The sequence below is a fragment of the Hippocampus zosterae genome, chromosome 4, assembly GCF_025434085.1.
Source record: "Hippocampus zosterae strain Florida chromosome 4, ASM2543408v3, whole genome shotgun sequence".
NCBI lineage: Eukaryota > Metazoa > Chordata > Actinopteri > Syngnathiformes > Syngnathidae > Hippocampus > Hippocampus zosterae.
This window is the reverse complement of record NC_067454.1, coordinates 11,372,483-11,388,098: the sequence shown is the minus strand read 5'-3', so window position 1 is coordinate 11,388,098 and position 15,616 is coordinate 11,372,483. Positions and strand designations below refer to the sequence as shown.

General features: G+C 44.2%; 1 protein-coding gene across 4 annotated transcripts in view; it reads left to right on the top strand.

Annotated features, from left to right (window-relative positions):
* Positions 1-15,616, top strand: part of ush2a (Usher syndrome 2A (autosomal recessive, mild)) — a 153,450-nt gene that overhangs the window by 135,106 nt on the left and 2,728 nt on the right. For all 4 annotated transcript variants that reach the window (XR_007962273.1, XM_052064437.1, XM_052064438.1 and 1 more), the window contains exons 75-90: positions 3,620-3,701; positions 3,783-3,928; positions 4,476-4,817; positions 4,889-5,250; positions 6,045-6,414; positions 6,868-7,149; positions 7,414-7,583; positions 8,222-8,552; positions 12,317-12,526; positions 12,637-12,729; positions 13,383-13,528; positions 13,633-13,751; positions 14,244-14,342; positions 14,433-14,609; positions 15,021-15,104; positions 15,349-15,490. Coding sequence is in view for 3 of the 4 variants with exons in the window: in XM_052064437.1 (XP_051920397.1) it covers positions 3,620-3,701; positions 3,783-3,928; positions 4,476-4,817; positions 4,889-5,250; positions 6,045-6,414; positions 6,868-7,149; positions 7,414-7,583; positions 8,222-8,552; positions 12,317-12,526; positions 12,637-12,729; positions 13,383-13,528; positions 13,633-13,751; positions 14,244-14,342; positions 14,433-14,609; positions 15,021-15,104; positions 15,349-15,490 (3,155 nt within the window). In the remaining variant the exon portion in view is untranslated. The remainder of the gene's footprint in view (positions 1-3,619; positions 3,702-3,782; positions 3,929-4,475; positions 4,818-4,888; positions 5,251-6,044; positions 6,415-6,867; positions 7,150-7,413; positions 7,584-8,221; positions 8,553-12,316; positions 12,527-12,636; positions 12,730-13,382; positions 13,529-13,632; positions 13,752-14,243; positions 14,343-14,432; positions 14,610-15,020; positions 15,105-15,348; positions 15,491-15,616) is intronic.

Genomic DNA, 15,616 nt, shown 5'->3' with positions numbered 1-15,616 from the left:
GCCAGACCAACAATGAAGCGCGACACATGAGAAGAGGCGGCCCGGCATGGTGCTCTGTTATCTGTCCGGGACTTAATATAATGGAGCAGGGAGGGCAGAGGTGGCCTGTGGAGCGGGACATACCTGAGGCCCACCAGTTGGTCCACGTTCATTAGACACGGCTCTCTCATGTATGATCACTCACTTGACTGCTACCTGTGCACGTGTGTCAGTGAGCGAGACAAAGAGAGAGGAAGAGTGCGCATGTGAGTGCGTGGCCATATGCTAATGTTGCTCTGTCCCCGCGTCTCTGCAGGGCTCGGTGCTGGGGCTATTGTGAGATAATCAGCATAATTCTTTTGACAAATACACATGGTTACTCTTAATTAGTGTCACACACTGGTCCCCCGGCCGCACAATGCCTCTCCTCCTGAATATCATGCAACCCCCCCCACCCCCCCCACACACACACATACAGATGTGCACTTTTGGAGACAGACGCATAAACAAGATGCATACAGATGTTGGCTTGTTAGGGTATGCATGCAGGCACGTTTATTAAATGCCTTCTACGTGGCAGTTCAGACACGCCAAACAGGAGACAGAATGAACTTCTCGTCATGCTGCATCCTCCTACGTTCTGTCGTTTGCACTTTGTCCCCTTCCTTTCCATCTGTGCCGGTCTTACACACTCTCTTCCCCTTCCGTCGTCATGATTAACTGGGGGTTGTGGTCATTCCCACATACATGTGCTTTGGCACATTGATTTTAGGTTAACCTGAACCTTTCTTTTCATATCTCACACCAAAGGCAGTCGGGTTTTTTTTCACACTGACCTGTGATCTTTGATTATAATTACCATAACTGTAACTCACTTTACACATGTGATTATATAATATGCTGTGGAACCTCTTAGGCTGTCCGTAATCCATTCCATCCGAAACACATTTTCCCATATGAGATCATGGAAATAGAATCTGTTCCAAGACGTTTTTTATAGTTGACGAAAACTAACAAAAGAAAGCCAGGAAAAATTGCAAAAACATTTTCATTTACAAAATGAAATAAAAATGAAAATGCTTAAAAACAAATGACATTTTGTTTGTACAACTATAAAAACAACAAAAATGTCCTTTGATTTTATTTTTGTCAAGATTATAACAAAACTTAAAGGGGTATTCTTAAGTGTATTTATTTTGTTATCGATGTACAGAAGAAGCGAAGTCAAACAACTGTTTGAGAAGTGTAGTTTACTTTATTGCACAGTAACGGTCACAGTATCTAGTGACATTTTTTTCTCCATTGTTCACTTGACAAACACCACATCAAAAAAAACTAAAACTATTAAAAACTATATGGCTCGAAAAAGTAATAAACTCACTGAGTTTAAAAAAAAATAAACCAACAAAAGTCAAAATGAAATAGAAACTAACCATATTGAAACATTGCAAACTATTTCAACCCCTTTCCAGGTCAAACTGTGGCCAGCATAACACCAGTTTTAGTTGAACCAGCGTAACAAAGTGTGAAAAGGCATTGAGACATTAAAATGTGTACAGGGGGTCCTCAATTTACGACAGTCCTAACAAAAATCATTTCGAGGTTACAAAGGTCACACATTCCAAAATAGACATATAACTGAGAAATTATCATCTTTTTTTATATATTTGCACTGCTAATTTGCTAAATCGGCCAATCCTGTGTGTCTTTCTAACGGCATAAACATTTTTCACGGCGAATTTCCTTCTACTGAAAAAGCACCAATAGGTGAGTTTGTAAATAGCAAATCTCTAATCGGCTGGGGTTTAGCGTCCCGCTATAACGCGTTTACACAACAGGAAACTGCAAATTGCAAACATGCAGCACTATATTAAATCGGTAACAAGGTGAACCGCCTTTGTGTTGTCCTTCACAGCGCAGTTCAGCTTGTCATCACTTTTATTTCTCTGTTGCCATTGCCCACCTAAAACTTTGAGTTACCTCATCTTGTTGATTTCTTGATGTGTTTGTGTGCTTATGCATGCGCGTGACTGCGACTGTGTGTGTGTGTTCGGGACAAATTGTTATGAAGGGGACTGTTAATGGAATGTAATAGTAGTGCGCTTCCGTGTTAAAGTGTTTGATTACAGCCTGCTTGTGTACGTGTGTGCGTGAGCAGTTAACGGGTTGACGTGCTCAATTTCCTCGCGCGTCCCCGTGTGCGTGCGTGCGCGCCCGCTGCGAGGAGGCCATTAACGCGCCGCGTTGCAGCGATAAAGTGTTTGAATGTATTGCCATCTAGAGGCGTGTAGCAGAGTCTCTGCGCTCCTATAAAAGCTGCCAGCGCCAGATGCTGCTATTGACAATGTGCATATGTTAAGCGCTTTATAGGCCACATGCCTCACATATTTCACTGGCTTTTAAGGTGGAGAGATCTCTCATTCGCGCTCACTTAATCTGTCTCTCTCTCTTTTGTACCATCTATCCCCCCCCCCCAACTCACACACACTCTCTCACCTCTTATCGTTTGAGTCGTTCAGTGTCTCCGTCCGCTTTTTATTTGCGTCACCTGTTACTTACCTACTCACCAATTACCTTTTTTTTCCATCATGCATCCATCTAACCATTTCCCGATCCGCTTATCTTCACTAGGGTCGCGGAGGGATGCTGGAGCCTATCCCAGCTGTCTTCAGGCAATTGGCAGGGGCACAACCTGAACCGGTTGCCAGCCAATCGCACTCTTGCCTTATTCCCTGCCCGCTATATCCTAACTTATGTACTGTGTTTTGTTTTGTTTGTTTTTTTTCCATGTCCCTGCCTCTCTTTACACTTTGAACTTGCATGATTTGCAGGAGGATTTAGTTTGCGTCTAGGGGAGTCCAGGGATTTATTAATCCTATTTCACTGCGTATGACAAACATGTTGGCTGGCAGACATGGAGACAGCCAAGACATGCATTGGGCCCATTGTTCAGGCACTTCATCCTTAGTGCCACGCCACGCTGATTTGTCTGGGTCTTCCTTTAAATCCGTTTGAATTGGGGCCATTTGAATCCCCTCGCCGCTGCATGGAATTGGCCTAACAGCTAATCTCTTTATGTGAGAGCCCGAGGAGAGAGTTGTTGTTCGTTTTGTTTTTTTGTTTTTTTTAATAATAGCAGCTTGAATATTTGAAACACATTTCATTTTTTGTTCTCATAAACGTGCACACACATACCAAAGTTGCTTTCAGTCTTACGTGTTTAAGTGCTCCATCCCAGACTAGCATCTCATCCCTCTCCAGATATCCGTGCGGCCCTTATCAATTAGTAAATGTGACGTACATGCTGTCGCAGTTGAGTGCCAGCTTTTTGGGCCTAAAGCTACTGGCAGACACACTGTGCCTCTGTTTGCTTGAGAGAGAGCTATGAAAGGATGCACGTGCGATACAAACACTCAGCAGGCTTTGAACGCAGCCTTCAGGGACGGCCGTCTGCCAGTCTGTCGCTGCCACTTCCTGCTCACTCCGTATGTTGTAATGTTGATATCGCAAATCCACATGACGCATTATTTTAGCTCGTCATTGTTTCAGTCTTTCCTTGCTGTGGGGAAATATTTGTTTTGGGGGTTTTTTTGCATGACTATGACAGTCTACTTACGTTTTTGCCCATTTTCATCTTCAGGGTTTCACTCTCGAAGCAACCATTTTTGGCCTTCAGCCCTACAGCGACTATAGTCTGCAAGTGGAAGCTGCAAATGAAGCAGGTTTGATTGTGACGAGTTACTTTCGAATCATTCCAAAATAAACATTTGATTACATTTGGAATGTTTTTCTAACACCTTCAGGCAGTGTGTCAAGCCAGTGGGTTGACACAAGGACTCTTGAGGCCTCTCCAGCTGGATTGGCTAACTTCAGTGTGGAACAAAAAGAGCAGGGCAGGTCGTTACTGCTCAACTGGGATCCACCAAGTTCTCCAAATGGAGTCGTCACGGTATATGCTGCACAATAATAGAAAACCAAACAACCGGACAGGTTCACCATACGGGTTATCCTCTTGGGTCATAATTATAGTTGACGAACGAGAAGCTTGATCTCTGAATGGGTTTTGTGCCAGAGAATAAGATGAATTAAATGGCAACTTCAGTGTGATACAGCTTCAGTCAGAAATGTTCCAAGTGAAGTAGCTGTGGGCTGCCAACTCTTAGTGAGAAATATGACTATGACACATGGGGAAAACAAACCTAATGCTAATGCTGTTAATGCTAATGACAACAAAAAAAAGTTTATGCATTAAGTTGACTTGCTAACTTCTCCAGCCTGGAGAAGCTCATTCCATCCACCTTGCACTTTGCGTGTTTTATGGTTAGCTTTCATTGCCTGTATGTGTGAAAATGATTGAATATTGGTATGTCTGTATGGGCCAAAAGAGGACAAACTGCTATGATAGATGATTTAGCCGAACTTGGCGTAAATACAGAAGTAGACGTTATCGTTTTCCCAATGTTTGCTAGACCTCCCCGCTTCCTCTTCCCCATCAGGTGTACAATTTGTACAGCGAGGGCATCCTGGAGTTTAGCGGGCTGTCACGCAGCTTCCTGTTTCGGCGCTTGGAGCCTTGGACCGCGTACGCTCTGACTCTTGAAGCCTGCACGTCAGCAGGGTGCACACGTGGTCCCCCTCAGCATGTCACCACTGCCGCCGCTCCACCCGCCTCTCAGCCCCCTCCCACACCACTTTCCGTCGGTTCAGACCACGTGTGGCTCACCTGGGGCCCTCCCGCTCAGCCGAACGGACCCATCGGCGAGTACTACTTACTGGGGAGAAGTCTGGATCAGGTGGGGAGGGGAAGAAGCAGAGAGGAGGATGCGCAAAGAGAGAAAGTTTGTATTTTAATTCTTTTCCTCACATGTCATTTGATATCTCTGCCAATCACCCGCATTGTCACAAACAGGTGCTCTTCCGAGAGTTATCCCCACAAGAAAATGAGACTTTCGCCTACACAGTGACTGGGTTGCTTCCTTGGACTCGGTACGAGTTTGCCGTACGTTCTCACAACCCCGCCGGCCACGCCCATAGTTCCTGGTCAACGGTGACGACCAAGCAGGCCCCCCCTAGCGGCCTCGGCCCACCGATCGTCAGTCACCTTCAGGGTCGACCCAGTGAATTGTTGGTGTCATGGACTCCTCCTCTGAAACCCAACGGTGTGCTCCAGTCTTATAGGATCCAGAGAAACAACGTGAGCTTCTCCTTCAGTTTTGATCCGACGGTGCTCAGCTACACCGATGAGGATCTTCTTCCCTTCGCTAGCTACAGGTAAGCCTGGTCTAAACATACTACTCAGGTCATATTTGACTGTACTAAAATACTCTAAATGCCATTTTTTGTCCACCTTGAAATGTGATCACTGTTCTAAAGTGACACATAGTAAGAATGGAAATATTTTAAAATGACATTCTTGCTTTGGTGGTTCTTGGGCAGATTTGACTTGTCTTCAAAAGGGATTTTTAGATATACCAATGTGTTAAATGATGGAAAGTGGTGGTAATAGTTGAAATCTTAAAACTGCCTATGCCATAAATGTGTGACTTATTTTTTGAACAAAGAAAGGTAAGAGTGTTCAAGAGAGAGCTTGAAATGGTCTCACGTGTGCCTACATTTGTTCCCGCTTAAACACGCACCAGTTGAGTTCATGAGGAATCTTGAAACGGTGAAAAAGAGTCCAAGTCATATATTTTCCCCGCAGCAAAGTACACTTTTTGGCTTGTGAAGAATCATGGAGCAATCTCGAAAAAAAGATTAAAATAGCGTAACACTGATTATACCCACTATACATAGAGTAAGGGCCAGAAGTCATACAGAGATCGGACGGTGCCTTGACAAAGGTGCAAAATCTGCACTTGACAGCAATCACCCATCTCTCAATATCGAACAGGCTAATAATGCATTTGAATTTAATCTTTAATCCGTTACATGATTTTTGACCATTTTAAAGAGGACATTTTGGCTTCGGTCAAAATCGACCCCGAACATATGAATGTTAAATGAACAGTGACGACAATGCCCAAATCAAAATCTCGAAATGTTTATTTTTCTCTCCTCTCTTCCAGCTATTCAATCACAGCCTGTACAACCGAGGGCTGCATCACAAGCCCTCACACTAACATTACCACCTTAGAGGCTCCCCCCACCACCGTGGAGCCTCCCACAGTGAACTCCATCACATCCAGCAGTATGGACATTTCCTGGTCTAAACCGCCCACCCAGCATGGGGATGTGACTCAGTATGTACTCGAGGTGAACAATGAAGAGGTTTACCGAGGAAGAGACCTGAAGACCGTTCTGGTCAACCTTCATCCTCACACATCCTACCAACTTGTGCTGTTGGCATGTACTCGTGGCGGATGCACCGCCAGTGCAACAATAGTTGCTGTGACGGAGGAGGCTCCTCCTTTGGATATGCCCGTCCCCACTTTAAAGGTACATTAGCATGTTGAAATCATTCTTTTCTTTTTCATTCATCCATTTTCCGAACCGCTTATTCCTCACTAGGGTCGCGGGGGGTGCTGGAGCCTATCCCAGCCGTCTTCGGGCAGTAGGCGGGGGACACCCTGAACCGGTTGCCAGCCAATCGCGGATGTTAAAATCAAATGAAATGTATAATCTTGCCAGCAAATAAACGTTAAAAACCTACATCTGTATGCGTTCCACTCAGTAATAGTATATACCGGTAGTTGCGTTGTGCTCAGCTGTAACACCTCGACGGCAAATTTCACAAGGAACAAAGTCAACATATGCTCCCGACTGTGGTTGCTTTGTCAACATTTCATGTCTGCTGTTTGTGGCACAATAGTCCAGTGACAATTGACAATTCTCAAGGCCATTTTCCTGCTGGAAATAATTTTAATGCAACCTGTAACTTTTCTACTTCAGGTCACTGGTCCCGAGTCAGTAGAAGTAAGCTGGGCACCACCACAGAGTCCCAATGGCGTCATCACAGGCTACGAACTCCGCAGAGATGGCCAAGTAATTTACGTGGGCCCAGAGACTCATTACCACGACTTCACTCTTCTGCCCAGTGTGGAGTACAGCTACATAGTCAGAGCCAACAACAGCAGGGGAGCGGTGAACAGCGCCGCAGCCTCAGCAAAGACTCACCCAGCGGCCCCTTCGGGTGTCGGCCCCCCCTTGCTGTCACCTATGGGACCCGATCAGGTTGAACCAAACTCACTGAAATCTACATAAAGATTTACACTCAGTGACCTCAAAGTTACAATCTCATGAGATCCAACACAAGAGCTGCCTCAAAACTAGAATAACTCGTGCGTCGAAATGTTCAGAAATCGGCTTGCTTGTTTTTAATCGTATTGGGCATCATTAGCTGATGGACCTACCGGTAGTCCTATGACCAGTGAGGTTATTTTACGGTTGCGTCGTCCTTCTCAGAGTCTTGACGTGCATTTTCGTTGTCCTGTCTAGGTGAAAGTAGAGTGGAATATTCCTGCCCGCCCTAATGGAGATATTATAAGCTACACAATATATCGCAGAGAGCCTGTCCAGCTCAGTGGGAACAGCACCGTGTACACTCCAAAGGATGAAGTCTTCTCCAAGAGACACACGACTCTGCAGGGTCTCGCTCCCTACCGCAGGTTTTTCAGCAGTTGTTTCCTATTTTCCTAATATCCTGTTTGGGAATTAACACGGGTTCATTCTCTTTGTCCAAATGAACTTCACACATGATGTGTGTCTTTTCAGAGTCTTTATCCTGCTGCCTTGCATTTCTCTACAACAGGTCTTACGATTTAGTTGCTTTCATTATCACTCCCCACAGTATAACAAAGTTAAACTGAAAATTCCGTGGACCAGAATGCCCTTCACGATATCGGATGCCAAATTGAAATTACTCATGCAAAATAGTATGTGGACCATGCAGAACTGCTGAATCAAGCTTAAATTAACGCCTTCCTGGTTTTGGTGGATTTTATAGCCGTTCTCCAATAAAATATTGTATTTAATGTTGCAATATACACTCACTGACCACAACATTAGGCTCGCACGCAAAGTCTAATACGGGTACAGGATTTCCCAAAAGTGTCATTATTGTAGTTCGCAGTGGTGAAGAACAATGCCGCATCATACTGAGAGTTGTTTCTGATATTTTGGTGACCTTATTTAGCCCACACCCGCACACTACAACCACAATTATAGATCTTAAATACGTATTTCTAATGTCTTATCAATTTCTATCATTAGTACACACAAATGAGTGATGTTTAATTGCGTACAGGTATGAGGTGAGGGTGGAGGCATGCACGGAGCTGGGCTGCTCGTCCAGCGACTGGTCATCCATCCTCACACCGGAGGCTCCCCCAGCTGGACAGACGGCGCCACTCTTAGACCTGCAACCTGACAGCTACACGGGCCTCCAGACAACCTTCCTCCTTACCTGGTCCCCACCGGCTCAGCCAAATGGGAAGACCCCACGTTACGAGGTGTACCGCAGACAGGAGCACACCACCGATAGCCGCAGAAATGATGCAGAAACACTTGTCTACAATTACTCATCCACAAATTGCAAGGATGAGGGGCTCCTGCCATTCACCATTTATAAGTACCAGGTAAGTTGCTCTTAGTTCCGCACTAAGACACACACATATTTGCAAACAGCTATCCACAACATTGTTTCCAATTAGTGTGCCACACCACATTAAACTTGCATCTTCCGCATAGTGTGCAGGGTTATGCAACTCGTTGCGTGACTCTAAATACTTTGCTATATGTATAATTTCATATGTAGCTGTGATGAAAAAGTGAAGCGTGGAGAGTCTCAGATGCTGAAAAGCACAAGTGCAGTCAAGTCAATGAGTGGGGCAATCATTGTCAAAAGTGTCTCTCACACACACGCGCACGCGCACACGCACACGCACACACACACGGAGTATAGTAACAGAGCCCGTGCTATCCTGTTCATTCTTGACAGTCATGCCATGTTGTCTGTGGTTCAATAAAAATTCTCCGAAATTCGCCGAAAAGTCTTGTTCGGCCATGTTGCTAAGTGTGTGGCAGGAAATTATAATTCTTTATGTAATTGGTTTGAAAATGATTATTTATCACAGACACTGTACCTTTGTTCAGCTATGTATGCAAGCAACGCAGAGTCACAGGCGGAACTATTAAGTGCTCTTCCACTTGATGGCGAAATTTACAATTTACTTGTGTATCTGCCTGGTACCATTCATACAACACAATGGCTTTGTGTTGAACTACTGTATAGACGCTCGGATGTCCCTCTTGGTAAAATGGGATTATCATTATTTTATTTGGGATACACACATAAGCCAAGTATTCAGACAGGTGGTAAATAGAAGGCTTCATATTCGTCCTGTTGTGCTGCGTGTTGATATGTTAATTGACAAGGAAGCCTTTTGGAAGCAACAATAACATTAGCATCCCTGCCTGTCAGATGTACGAGCCGAGGCCAGAGAACCTGTGTAATTGATTGAGTTTGCCTGATTGTGGTGTCGTTATTATTTACGAGGGTCCTAATTTATGACAGGAAGAAGGAGGGAGAGGAGGAGCTTTGGGAGATGACGGGCGGGCAACGGCGCCATTAATCACGGCGCCCTCAGAGTACCCCACTTCCTGATTACCGGCCAGCCAATCGAGTTAGCCGTTAGTCCCCTTGGTAACAGTGCTTGTGTTGGAAAGACCTTTTAATGGTGACCGCTACATGTCCCCTGGGGATTTTCCAACGGGGGACGAGGTGTTGCTATGTTTGTATTGTCCATGGTCACATGCACTCACGGAGGTGTTCCACGTGAGTTTGTTTGAGTCACACTGCGAAGTTACACACACACACACACACACACACACACGCACACACACTAAGTCTCTTTTTCGATGTCACATTTCTTCATTCGCATTCACCGAGTTATAATCCATATGACAATGAGTCGGGTGCAGCCACTTGAATGTTGCTGTGTTTAGTGGCAGTTACCGTCTCTGTCTTAGTGTTTCAGACGTACACAAGGACGATACGTCAGCTCAGTTTAGCTGTGCCAGAGAGAGAAATCATATTAGGCTAATTACACTGGGTCATAAGCTCCTATTGACAGCTTTATGCGTCATTTTAATTACTGCCCACTTTCACACAACTTAGCCCCTTCACCCCAACGAGATGCACCCGCCAAGTCGCTCTGCCGGCCTATCAGAACACTTCCACGCCGCCTGCTATCCAACAGGCCAATAAAAGCACTCAAATTCCGCCGGGAAGTTCCCCGTAGTCTTTTGTTGCCATGGCGGCAAACGGAGTGTATTTTTATTTTGTGTCTAACAAGCCAAATGGTGGCCCAATAAGAAGGGAGAGAACAAGAGAGGTGTGGAATCAGTAACAAGTCTGTCCATGATTTAAGGACCACAAGATTGATCAAGGTGAATGTCATCTCGCGCGCTTCAGGTTGCAACTTCTTCTTGCTGTTACGTCTGTGTGACACCAACTTTTTAATCACTTCTTGCAACGCAAGACGTTTTGACAGTGTTGCTCCCTTGTTCAGAGCATTGTTGCTGGGCAAACTATTAAAGCATTTTGATTTGCTGGCCATTCCAGAAGAAGTAAATGATGAGTAGGTTTAAGGTCCAAGTTTACAGAAAAATGCAGTCAGTCATTTCATGAATAACACCTAACTAAATTTAATGCAATATAGTTGTTGTTATGCCCAGGCACATCGCTTAATAATAGCTAATTAAAGATTAATTTTTAGTCTGAATAACTGACAATATTCTTAGCATGGTTCATTGTGACAAATGAGAACAACTACGCATCTTGATTAAGCACACCCCAAGATAACTGCTGATACTGTATTGTTGTTATTTACATTTTCAAAGCAAAATCATATTTTTGACTGATTAAAAAAAGTAATAAGAGCACTTTTAAATCTCTTAGCATTTTGCCACAAAAATACGAGAAGCTGAGTACAGTATAATTTCTACAACCTACAATCAACATACAAAGTGCATTTTTAAATGAATACCTTTCTGACCCTGTCAATTAAAACATTAGCCCACATTGCATTTTTAAAATTATTATTTATCAGTAAAAGTGCATTGTCAGTCGAATGTATGAAATTAATGGACTTCACAGCCCAGTTAAGAGTGCACACACTTTAACGGAGAATGAAGTGGATCTTCATGGAGAACCTGGGAGCACAATCGCACGACACACAAGTTCCCAATTCCTATTTTATTACGTTTTATATTCAATATGGTGTCCCTACTGGGCCTTCATAACCAAATGTGTCTCATTTTGAGTTTATATCAGATTCCAAGGTTAATGCCTGTCTGCAATTATACTGTTTCACCACTACCTAACAGCGACAGTGACTTCAGTGTCTTTAATTGCTGCCGTTTCCAATGTGAAGCATATCATATTTAAAATCATTTTAAATTTTTGTGGGGTTTTTTGTTACAATTTCCCTCATAAACAATCTTTGATATGTATTATACTGCAAGGAAACAACATCCTAAAAACCACGTGTGCGTTAAGGTTCAAGTTCAAGTCAACTTTATTGTCAAATGTGCTGTTTGTACAACATACAGCACAGATGAAATGTCTTTCCTCTACCAAATGCAGTCTTATCTATGGACCATAATTCTGTGTGTGCAAATTCTCTTTGTTTCCGATATTTTAGCCACTCTTCCTCCTCCTCGTGCCCAGTTTCTCCATCCTCCCTCCTCCTCCCACTTCCCAGTCCATCTGTGCTGTCACTTAGATCAATCACTCTGATTGATCACACCCTAATTGACTCTTATTGAGGTTAATTCCACTCCTAACATGATGCAAGTGCGCACACATGCACACTCCAGCCTGGCCATCTCTGGCCACAAACAACTCGGCACCACACATACACACTTTGAACAACTCAGCTCAGACCCATCCATCTGCCTGGTGCGCAACTTCTGACAGGCAACAGATGACTTACACATGCAAATCTCCACCCCGTGTGACCCTGTATTGTGTACAACCTCTAATTATAGCCAACACAAGCACACAAATAAGATTATTGTGTGTGCGTGTGTGTGTGTGTGTGCGTGTGTGTGTGTGTGTGTGGGTGTGTGTGCATGTGTGTGTGTGTGTGTGTGTGTGTGTGTGTGTGTGCATGTGTGTGTGCGTGACTAACTCCTTGATGAAGGTGAAAAGTAATTGTCATGCAGATATGTTAGCATTGGCTTGCACGGTGAAAAGGTTTCAATCTCACGCCCGATGCTAGTTTTGATGGATGAGCCGATACATTGACGTACATCCTGTTGCATGTCGGCTAATTAAGAGACACTTTTGTAAAGAGACGATAACCATCTGAAATTCTAATGTGTTGTTGACCGGCAGTTGTGGGCAGTGAACTCAGCCGGCCGGTCCTCCAGTCCGTGGGTCAGCGGCAGAACCGGCCCTGCCCCACCAGAGGGTGTTGCTCCGCCCACTTTCCGGCATGTCTCGGCAACCATGGCTGTGGTGGAGATCCGGCCCCCGGCACAGCCCAACGGCATCGTCAGCCTTTACCGCGTGTTCTCACTGGACCCAAACGACCACGTCACGCTGGTAAAGATGGAACTACTCTCCCTCCTCTCCTTATTTCCTCAGCAGTCTGAAACCCTAAAGTGGAAAGAACGCAAACTCTGCTCTGTACCCCCCCCCCCCACCCCCCACAGCTCTCAGAGGGAACATCCCATCAACAGACACTTCATGGTTTACTGCCTTACACACAGTACAGGGTCGGAGTGGAGGCCTGCACCTGTTTTCAGGTATTAACATGGAACAAGGGAGAAAGTCCCACTAAACCTCAAACCAAAATATCTTGAAAGCATTCAAGTATTAGCGTCGGTGTACACACATGAAGACAAACGCAGTAGAAATGAGTACAACGGCGAAAAAAAAAGGATATATTGGTCAAAATATGATGAAGGCCATCAATTTAAGAAGGTGCTTCATATGCTTCGTACAAACCTAACTGCAGCACTGTAACTTAAGGAAAAAAACTAATGCAGGGGGAAAATGTGTGTGTGTGTGTGTGTATATATATATATATATATATATATATATATATATATATATATGCAAATCATTGCGAAAACGTGTGGTATTTCTGATGGAACGCAAGTGTACAACGTTATAGCAAATTCATTTATATGAGTGGTACAGTCATCCAACAAAAGTTTGAAAAGAAATTACATAAATTAGCTGAATGCTATGAGATGCAATATCTCCAAAATCATCACTTTTCAGAAAGCAAAAAATAGTTATAATAATGTCATGTTTAGTTTGCCAGTTACATTGCATGCCAGAGAGAGCAAGCCGTGTTCAACACCCTATTGTGTGGGTGAAAAAAAAAGTTGAAATTGACCAAATTTGGATATCGTTTCCACTTAACAGTGATGATATACGACTGTTACTGTAGTGCTGTAGACAGGGACCAGTAGTTGAGCTGCGAACCCTGGCCGCTCCCCCAGCCCGCCAGCCGCCTCCTCGTGCCGTCATGGTGACCTCCCGCTCTGCTCAACTGGCCTGGTTTGAGCCTCTGGAACCCAACGGAATCATCGAGAGGTGAGGGCAGGACAGAAACTGCACTTTGAAAGGAAGGTGCAGCTCAGGCATCATATCAATGATGTCACCTCACTTGTCACTCTGCTTACGCTCGCTGTATGCAGCTGTGAGCTACATCGGCGAACCGCCTGCCCGCAGCCCCCCCAGCCCGTGAGCTACCCTTGTGTTACTGGCCCGGCAGACATCACATTCTTTGGCAAGCGGCGAAGCTACAATGTGACAGGTTACTTTTTGAAATTCTCGCATCATTATCATCAGCCTCTCAATGGAGAATTTTGGGTTGCTGTTAGCTACAGTCCTAAAATTGATATCAATAACATTTAGAAATGTTTTACTCTGTGTGTAGTGAATTCAGTATGATTTTCTCTTTTTGAATTGAATTACTGAAATACATTATCCCACAATATTTAAATTTCTGGAGATGCTCCTGTAATAATGCTCAATTGAGGCGCTTCATCATGTCTTTGATTCTTTCTTTGCTAGCTTACATAGCTGCATGCTGCAAATTATGGGGGACACGTATCAGGTTGATGCAATATTAACACTGACCGTTTCAGTCAAAACTTTAATGTTATTGATGGCATAATGTTTGGATATCGGATCTCTCACATCATATTGTCACCAGCTTTAGCATATTTTCATGGCCAAATTTTTGGAAGTAAATGTTAACGTTTTATTGCGCACACATCTGAGTACTGTAAACATGCTTACACAGGCCTTCAGCCATATTCTGCCTATGAGCTTCGAGTCGCCTGCTTTAACAACATGGGCAGCACCGCCTCCAACTGGACCACTGTTGTCACACTCACGGAAGGTTTGTCATTTCTCTGCACACTCTCAATGTACCTCTTCCATTCATATCCGCTGTTTGCATAAATGCGACCAAATGTTTGTCTCCGTACAGCTCCGCAGTATGTGACGCAGCTGTCAGCGGGCAGCAACGTGACGGTCATTTGGCTTGACTGGACCGGCTCCTTCTCCCTGAACGACTACTTGAGGGAGTATACGGTGACCGAGAGCCAGCTCAGGATCTACAGCGGCTTTCACAGCTTCCTCCATGTTCCACGCATATCACAAAAAAGTGAGGACACAACCAAACCAATGTGTTAAAAACACTTCTGAATCAGTAGCGTTTGACCGCACCGCAAAATGCAACCAATATACAGTATAATTCACAATTTTGTTAAATTAAGACTGCTTTTTACAGTGTCAATCAAACTGAGCATTTTTTACCACAGATCTGACTCGGGCAGAGTGTTGCGTCTTCAAAACAAAAACATGAAATATGCTTTTATGCCTTGCCTATAACCTTGCCATCATAAAGAGGCACGACAAACAATAGCCTTGCTTTCGGATCGACCCGGTGTTGTTTTCTCTGCTTTCACAAGGAGGATTTTTCCCACCTTGTGTGTCATTTGTCAAACCTGTTAAAAGCAGCTTTATTCACCGGTGTTCTCAAATGACATTGTCTTTCTCTCCTTGTCCTCCGCAGCGCTGTCATTCCAGGTGACTTGTACTACCGACAGTGGTAGTGCCACCACTCCCATTGTCAGATATAGCCCCGCATCAGGCCTAGGTAGCGCACACATACACACATGCTTCCAAGTTTCATGTCTTTTATTAAAATTAAAATAAAAAAGAACACACACATCTACATGAGCATGAACGTTTTGGACAATTTAATTCCAAAGTTTGGAAGACACCTAAAGGGGTTTACTTTTGGAGTGAACTGAGGGAGGGTCCAACTTATTTTCTTATTTCAGGTGCTGCAATACTGATACTGTACTTCTGTCCAAATAAGTGTGGCATTGACCCTACAGGTCCCATTGATCCACATGATGCAAGTAAAGAGGGAGTGAGCTTGTCAGCAGCACCAGTCTATTCGGAGCTGTGGTTCATTTTGCTGTTGGCGCTGCTGGGTCTATTCTTGCTGGCCATCCTGTTGGGCCTGCTGCTGCAAAGGTATTCTTGCCATTGTAACCCAATCTATCTTCATATAAAGCATGATGGATGGATGGATTAGGTAGACCGGTAGGTAGGAAAGTGCATTAAAAAAGAAAAGTTACATTTACCACTAAGGCAAACAAC